Consider the following 9,748-nt stretch of genomic DNA (forward strand, 5'->3'; position numbering starts at 1 on the left):
CCTCCACGTCGATCTTTGGCCGGAAGATTATTTTCGTACATTGTAACGCCGTGACGTTATCGTGTCTGTCGTGGAGGTAGATCGGCCGCGATCGTATGAGATCGATAACCGATCTTAATAACGACTCGCGTACCCGACCGGCCTGCAGACATAGTTCGCACGCCGGACCGGACAGATTTATAAATTTTAAAATCATTACAATTTAATATAGCTGTTCGCGGTTCGAGCTGTTTGATCGACGTCTCGCCATGGATAACGCGGCGAATATCCACTACACGTCCCTAACGTCCAACTATTCGTTCTCGTTGTTCAAGGTAATGATTATATTATACGCCCCATCGTAAGCCCTATACCGATGAACGGAAAATCTTCGACGGCCTCTGCGTGAACGTTTTGAAAACGTTCTCGTCATAGGACTTGAGAAATCAGTTCCACACATTTCGTGACTGGTGTTAGTGACCACTTCACCGGGTTATCAATATTCTTTTTGCAGGAACTCAGCAGTTCCGTCGAAGGCAACGTTTTCGTGTCCACGTACAGCATACAGTTTCTGTTGCTGCTCCTGGCCTTCGGATCCAAGTCTAAGACCAACGACCAACTCAAGTCGGTCTTACATCTGTCTAAAGACAAACCACCGAATTTCGAAAACATTAAATCGGTCATAGCAAAACTCGAGGTATGTAAAAAAAATATCCTAAATCAGCTATGACCTGTACCATGGTTATAGTGGTTTTCAATATTTTAAAGTTGTGAAATTATTTGAAAATTTATAATCAACGATCTGTAACTTTTAAATACAGTTTATGAAGTGAGATGAACTGGGAAGTATTTTTCAATATACAATAATTTGATGGCTTTATATAAATATTACTAATAAATTATTTTCATTAGTTTAAACAAAATTAGATAGAATTTTAATTTTTGGTTTGATATTTACTTTGTGTAATAACGGTTCTTATATAAATGAATCAAACAAAATTAATTAAATAGGCATTATACACCTATCCGATATTATATCCTTAAAATAATTTTAAGTAATTGTCGAACTATAATAGTCTAGTACTGTAGGTTCTAAATAAAAAAAAATAAAAAAATCCTTAAAATAATCGTAAATATTAGTACCTATATTTTTTTTTAATAATTAATAAAACATTGGATGCAATAAAAAGTTAAATATTCAATAGTATAATTGATTTTATTATCCAACCGAAAAATTAAATAATACATGATATAAAAATTATTTTGGTCTATTAAATATCGATTATAAAATATAATATGAAAATATTTTTATTAAATATCTTATAATGATTAGCTAAATAATTAGTAATTAATATAACGCGTTGTTACTAAGCAATTTAAATAATACATATTTTTAAAAGAAATTGTATAAGAGTAATTAGCAATTTTATGAGTCATTCGTTTTTAATGAACAGCACGTCTCATAAAAAATATTAGTATTTATCAGTAGATATTAGATAATGTACCTATAAATAGTTTATTTGAGTTATTAATTTCATGATAATAATTCGAAATAATCAAATAACGCGATGCTCAATATTCAAACAAAAATTTAAATCCTCATAATATTATTAAAAAAAAGGTTCTATAGTTTTAAAATAAAAAAAAAATTGATTCAGAAAAATGTCTGTTGGTTAAACAATACTCTGCAAAAATGTATTGTGCATTGAAGTATGAACGATTTTATTTATTTAAATTTATATTTTTTTGAACTGTGTACAGCAGTTTAATATTTTGTAATCAAGTGTATGTCAGTTATTGATTTTTTTATGCAGTTTCTTTTTCCAGTTTTTTTTCTGTTCATAGTTTCAGACAATTAATTCATAATATTTTTGTTTTGGCAGACTAATTATTAATGACTGGAAAGTTTATAGTTGAATTAATTATTCTTAGGTCCCCGGCCATTTGACCGTCGCCAATGGAATTTTCTCGGACAAAGCATTCAGTTTAAATCCAGAGTACACAAAAAATACTCAAAAGTACTTGAACTCCGAAGTGAGAAGTGTTGACTTCTCCGGTAATCCTACGTCCGGGGAGTCGGAACTAAACAAATGGGTCAGTACCAAAACAAATGGAAAAATTTCGGGAATTTTCAAACCAGGTAATAATCGAATAACTATTATAGCCGTGTACCGTCTCGTCGATGGTGTCGTCAAAATATGCTCTTGTGGCCTATAATAATGTTATAATAATATGCCTTCAGGCGAAATTAAAAAGGAGACAGTTTTGGTTTTGGCGTCGGCCGTACACTTCCAAAACTTGTGGAAAAAACAATTCGCTGAGACGAAGAACGCGAGCTTCTGCCTCACGGCTACGAACCACATCGATATTAAAATGATGCACCAAACCGGTCACTTCAAATACTACAAAGATAATCACCTCAAGTTCGCAGCCGTCGAAATACCGTACAAAGTACGAGTATTACGCAAATATTAATATTGTTAAACACCTTCCATTTTCTAGCAGCTCCTAAATCACCACTATCGGGGTTTTCCCACCCGGGTTAAGATCTTTTAACATTTCCTAGATATTCTTGAAAAATCATTTCAAAATTAATACATTTAACATATTATTTGGTATTCGGAGGACGAAATCGTCGTCGAATTGCTATACGATTAGATCCTAATAGATCCGGAAAATAGATAGATTCCCCCAGATATATTTTCCTCCTCTCGCGCGAGTTCACCCCTAGTCAAATACCCTAAACATTCACCACCCAGAGTTTGAATCATTGTCGTTTTATTGCATAATAATATACTAATCGAGTGCTGTAACAGGTAGGAGGTTACGAGATGTTGATCATATTGCCGGACAAGATGGATGCTGTAAAGGACTTGGAAAACGTGTTCCTGAAGAAATCCAAAAACTACGCGCACTTGCTGAGCAACATGACCATACACAATGTCGAGTTGGACGTACCGAAGTTTAAGTTCGAATCCGAAATGGATCTCATAAAAACCATGCAGAAAGTAAGTGTAAAACACATACACATAGTTATATGCATGCGTTTACTTTGAATTTGATGATTCGATTGGTAAATATAAATATTTAGTTCGTACGTGCAATAAACCACCTTGACGGTGTTGTCGGCGGCCGTCGAGTTTTACGGGTTTTTTTTTTACTATTTGACGCACACACTCGAGACAATATTTTTTCTTCTTCAGTTAACAAACAGGAAAATCAAATAATTTTATAAGTGTTGCTTATTTCGATAAAATCAAATCGGAAGGTCATGTTGTTGTTTTTTTAGTAATATCTACAGCGCTTCACGATGGTTGCCATACGAATATCTGTCAAATCTACTAAACGTTTTAATTTGTTTTTAAATTAAAAAATTAAAGCGAAAAGTGAAAAAAAAATATTCCTTTAATAATATTCTAGTATAATAGTTAACCAGGAACCGTTTGATTTAGATTTTTCTTGGAGTTTGTCGATTTGAATGCAGAGTTTCAATATTTCTTAGTAGTTAGTTAGTTAGGTTATTTATCATATAATATAATATTATGTAATCCATTAATTTAAATGTATTATATATTTTTCTATGCGAATATAATGATATTATCAGAGAACATAGGATCGACTCAACTTTGTAACCATGTTATCATGTCTAATTGATATTGTAGTTTTGTAAGTCATTGATCTTAAATATTATTTAACTTAATCAAATAAAAATTATATTTACCTACTTCAAACTGATAAACATCTAAACGGGTTATTCGATAAACATGACAATATTATAATTTACTATGCAAAGAATATATTTTAAATGTTTATGTATCTATATATTTTTTCACAGCTTTTAATTATTTAATATTTGATGTACAAAACTTTTAACGCATAAAATTGTTCCATTGTGGACTTAACCATTTCTATTAATTTACTTTTAGTAAAAATTATATTATTTCTTCATCATAGTATTATTAATAATTATTAATTTGATTTTTCCGTCGAGTCTAGATTACCTAATCTATCATTATTAAAAACGTTTTAAGCATAATATACTGCTTGTCTTTATGTGCAAAGAAAACTTGATTGTATTCGAGTAGATAGTCTATATATTATTATATAATGTTATAATCGTGTATAGTAAAATAAAACTTAGACATTGATCGAAGACAACGAAAAAATATAAAAGGTTAGATCAGGAAGGTCGGTACATTGAGATTGTGCTCTATAAGAGTTAGTAATAATAAATTCGTTGTACTAAACTTTGTAAGCATTTAAGACGCCTACCAGATTGTCGATGAAATTAATTTTCAAATCTGTTCGACTTCTGGACGAGTAAAATAATTTTTGATCTTATCGATTCACCGAAACTTTTCTATTTAATAAAATACTAATTAATTTAACTGTTCTTTCATATTTTATTTTAATTCCTAAGATATACATTTTAGTTGAAAGATCTTTTAATTTATCTCTTAATTTATGTTAATACGGTTTAAATAAACAATGTGATCGTGTTGGTTGCTTCTTCGAGTACCTACGTTATAATAACATATATTTGTTTTTGTAGTCTTAACATTATCCAGTCAGCTTTTTATAACGTCAAGTGTGGACTTATAGGGATAGTATTTTTAAAAAAATATGCCGGGTTTTCATTTTTATATTTGCTAACCTTTCAACGTGTTTTATGTTATGTGTCTTCGAATTAAAAAGTTATTTTTCGTATTTTGTACAGTTGTTACTATTAAGTATTTACAAATAAGTACTACACATCTACATTTCTTGAAAATATTCTGAACGAAAATAATAATTATAATCTTTTATCAAGGACTCGATTTTTCACGATTTGATAAAACAACAATCTATTTTATCAATATTGTTTTGATTCGTAATGAACTCTATTGTTTCTTAAATAATTAAAAATGATTTTAATGTATTCGATACATGAAAACAGAAAATACATTATTTTTGTAATTTGATTTGAACTCAAGATTATGTTATCTGATTTTTTTTCATATTAAAGAAATTAAACAGTTTGTTTATGTCCAGAGAGAGGACTTGAACTTATCTTTATTTTAAATTTCTTAGTTAATTAAAAAAAAAAAAAAAACATTTTTAATTTTAATATAAAATATTATACTGTAGGTATATAATATTACCTAAATATTTTTTTGTCGATTTAGAATTTGATTTGATTATAAAATATCTTTGATATAATATTAAAAATTTTACCACAAGGTTGTCTATACTTAAAAAATATAACATGTATAATGTATACAACAGCGGTTTTCCGAATAAAATATTCAATTTTTTCGCGATACCTAAAAATAATATTCTTATATATTATCTTGTGTAGGCGACCCAAAATAATGAGTTTGCCAACTCCAGGTCGAAAATTATTACCTGGTGTACCTATGTAATATTTTTTTTTTTTTGTGATTCATCTAAATAATATTTTTATCACGGATTTTATTTTATTTCGTAGTCCATACCAATGTTGTTTATTTTTTCCATTGGTGACAAAACTACATACTATATTTTTCGATAACCCATATATTATTTTGCACTTTTCGGTAGACAGCAAATATTTTGTTCGTATTATTTATTTAAATCGTGTAAATTGTCGGTTCGATACAATTTCGGCGTAATGACTGTCAGTCGACCGCTCCGTTTTCGACAACAAACGTTGGCGTAAGCAATAATACTCGTAACTAATTTAGTATTTACAATGTTCACCAAGTCAACATAATAATATATATTATAATATTAGAAACGAGATACATTTAGGATACTCTGAATCACGTCCGTGAGCAATCGGCCGTTTCCAAATATTATAATTGTATAATAATATTTATATACGTTCTGCCTATAATGCCCAATTATATAGACCGTCGACAAACTATAAACTGTGTCCTCATAATAGTAATAATTGCCCACACCTACTGCCAAAATAACTTCTTATTATCCATCTATACAATTTTATTTCGTTTTCAACAGTTGGGTTTAACCGAAATTTTCTTGCCGACTGCCGATTTCTCCGAGCTCAGCTCGTCGGGTGCTGGCAAGCTGAAAGTCAGCAGCATGAAACACAAGACTTACGTGGACGTCAACGAAAAAGGCACGGAAGCCGCGGCCGTTACTGGTAAGTCCTTGACGTCGTTCGAAATTATTCGAAATTTGTACACTTTTTTTTTCGACTTACTCATACGATTTTGCAACAGGTGCCGGCATCGAGAACTACAATCTGGAATACGTTCCAAAAGACATCAAGAACGTCAAGTTCCACGCGTGTCATCCGTTCTTGTTCATCATCAAGAAAGACAAAGACATCCTTTTCATGGGTAGACTGTCCAATCCGACTGCGTAAAGCTCAATACCATCATTGATATCACAATGCAGTGATACGTATTTTATAATAATGAGAGACTTGTATAATGCCTAGAGATAAGATGTCTACGATTTTTTTTGCATCGATGATAATATTATAATTGTAACGACGATCGTAATTTTTATAAGATATATATATTATATATTTTTAAAGAGTCAATAAATATACAGAACGAAAAATTATAGGAAAGCAAATTATTATTGAGTGTGTCAAAAAAATTATATATTTATAATTTTGGAATTGTATCCCTGTCAAATAATTTTACTATCGTTTTTTATTTTTATTCATAATATTTCGTAATTATTGTAATATTATGTACAGGTCAGGTGGGATCAGAGCCTAACAGGTTTGGTGCACAATCGGGTTATAAAAAATACAATTTTTTAATTTCAAAGTTGATTTCATGAAAACTATGAAGTTTCTCACTATAATCGAGTGTTGTATATTGTTAGTTACATTTAGGTTATCCAACACGTGGTCAGTTGTAGTCGCATATGCTTCAAAGAGCTGGTTGAATCGAAGACGACGTGTGTTGTGAATAATTTTAAAGAGATAATGCATTCAGCAGGGTTTTTTTAGTGTGCAGTGCGACACATTTTGTGCAGTGAGAAAAGTAACTGTGCAGTACATGCAAAAAATTTCAGGATGATCCCATGATATATTTTATCATATATTGTAAAACAATAATTGAGTAAACTTCAAAATAAAAAAAAGGCTTCTATTAAAATTAAAAATTGTTTATATTATTCATTATTATACTATTTAAAAAAAAAATATCTACCACCTTCAAGCACATGCTTGTGGTGATGGTAGACAGTTATATAACATAATATGAACAATTTAATTATAAATAAAACAAGTGGTCAAGAACTGAATAATGAATCTATACAATTAGAATACTTATAGGTAACTATATTAAATTACAACAGTTAAACATAATTCCTTATTATTTATTCAAGTATTGAAAAAAACCAAATCTGATTTTTTTTTTCATTTCTATAGTTATACGATTCCTTTCTGTACAGAATACCTATGTCCCTTTTTATATTACTGGCATAAAGTTGTAGTTTTTTGGACCTAGATAATCTATGAATTTTTGACCAAATGCTTTTCTAGAATACTCTATTTTGACATCAAATGCCCAGCTATTTTCTATTTTAATTATTACATTTTTCATCTCCAGAAAGGATTCAAAGCTTTTAATTATATATATAACCTATCTACAATAGTTATTTTTTATATACAGACTCAAATGGTAACACATTGACTGTTATTTTATGTAAAAGTGTACTACAAAAATTATAAAAAAAATTAGGTACCTATAGTCAATTGATTGTTCTTATTTTTATAAACAATTAATATTACAAATTACCTACTTCAAGTAAATAACATTGTTTAGAAATACAACTTAGACCCCTGAAGCCGCCCGCAACCCTGACAGTTCAACCGCTATCAGTCCATAGGGTTTGGTCTGCGTAGACAAATTCCCTACTATAATCCAAGAGTGGGAACAAGTTTGTGCAGTCAGAAAAAATCATTAAAAAAAACCCTGACGCACTGCATCGTCACAATCAAAAAACAAGTTTAATTGTTTTCTAAAAACTATTTATTACAAATCCCCTCGAAAACTAAAAAAAACCTTGGAAACTATTGACCTAGATATAATCAGATGGATTTAATGGTGCTTAGAAAGTTATAAAATATGAATTTTTAATATATTACAACGGGAAGTAATACATATTTATAGACTTTTAAAACTAACCGTTTTTAGTTTAATGGTTTTAATGGAAATATTATCATTTCGAAAAATCCAACGCGAACAAATAAGCAGGTCGTATAAGCACTGCAATACGCGCAGTTTGAAATATTATTGTATCGACTGCGCTTAAAAGATTTACGCAAACAGTCAGAGTAGTAGTTATCGTTAATGTTCAAAACAAAAAAATGGAATCGTAAAACTTATAGCTTTGGTGCAGTGCTTAGAATACTAAAGTCACGATGTCGTGTTCAGTGAATTATATTATGGAAGCAATTTTAGACTTCATAATAAAACGTTTTATTACCGTTGCCCGTTGATCGATTTTTTTCTATTTTTGTTTTTTTTTTTCCGTAAAAAACAAATTACTATCCATGCGCGTATAAATTATCTCCGTCGACGCATAAAAATCGAAATTTTCGGCGATAAAATTAACGGAAAAAACGTTTCGCCCGTCCGCCAAAGTGAGCCAAAGCCGCTTCGTTTAGGTGTTATATTATTGTATACAATATTATTATTATACTTACTACACAGCTCGCGCATAAAATACACGTCGAATAATCGTGATGTTCTGTACGTGAGAGCGCGGCAAGGTTTTCAGTATTTTTAGCCCTCACAATTATTAATGTTTTAGTCTTATCGTGTAGCCGTCGATGATATACCTAATTTGAATATTTAAACGCTGAAAAACGCGACGAGTTTCTGAAAACGATAGCATCGGACTCTCTACAGTGTCTTGATATGGGTAATATACACATAATATGTATATATGTATAATGTATATATATTATATTGCAGGTACCTATTCAGAGGCGATCGGATGTAATTTTCACGGAGGTGGGGGTGTGACTGATTTTTAACACGCTCTATTCGATCGTTAAAAATATAATATTTATGGTTAAAAGATCATGAATATCGGAATGCAATAGTCACGGAGGGGTGTGTCTCCCTCACCCCACTCCTCAACTGTTTGACCACCACTGCATCTTATTCGACATAATGATAATGTATCTGGACCGGATCGTCAGTTCAAAGTTTTATCGATAAATCAAAAATAACGTATGAATGTAATATTTTAACGCGTTATCAACTGTGTACAGGCACATAATATAAAAGGTGTGAATATAGGGGAGGGTTAAAATAATTTTTACCACAAACCCTTGGGAGTTATCGTCCACGTGTGACATATTTTGTTCATTAAAATTTTTTTTTACAAACGTATTGTTGAATCAATAAAACGGATGGATAATAATATTTAGGTAATACTATATATTATTTTAGATGAATGAAAATATGCGTTGATAGTTATTATAAAAATGATTTATTCAAGGTCAATTTCGATATTCTGAATACGAAAATTCGCTGTAAACACAGTTATTTTTTAAAGCGATTGAATTTGATAAAAAAAAAAATAAAAATCCAAACTATAATTATTAGTGATTTGTGTTGAATAAATTGCTTGGCAAAATTGGAAGTGCCAATTCGAATCATATATGCGTGAATGCTGCATAGCATTGCCCAACCCGATTCATTGATTTGCGCTTAGGTGGCCAAATTATCTTAACACTAAAATGGTCACCGAGGGAACATCAGCTGGCGAAACGGACGTTTTTATATCGAATTCATAATATAATCGGCGGGAA

The 9,748-nt window shown here is 30.5% G+C and overlaps 1 protein-coding gene across 1 annotated transcript; it reads left to right on the plus strand.

Moving 5' to 3' along the window:
- On the plus strand, positions 1-6,543 carry LOC100168039 (leukocyte elastase inhibitor). The gene is made up of 7 exons (XM_001950170.5): positions 1-314; positions 494-676; positions 1,912-2,119; positions 2,222-2,430; positions 2,796-2,987; positions 5,959-6,103; positions 6,183-6,543. Exons 1-7 carry the CDS (start codon positions 249-251, stop codon positions 6,326-6,328), a joined length of 1,149 nt encoding a protein of 382 aa, XP_001950205.1. The 5' UTR covers positions 1-248; the 3' UTR covers positions 6,329-6,543.
- Positions 6,544-9,748: the final 3,205 nt, after the last annotated feature.

The sequence above is a fragment of the Acyrthosiphon pisum genome, chromosome A2, assembly GCF_005508785.2.
Source record: "Acyrthosiphon pisum isolate AL4f chromosome A2, pea_aphid_22Mar2018_4r6ur, whole genome shotgun sequence".
In the NCBI taxonomy this organism is placed as follows: domain Eukaryota; kingdom Metazoa; phylum Arthropoda; class Insecta; order Hemiptera; family Aphididae; genus Acyrthosiphon; species Acyrthosiphon pisum.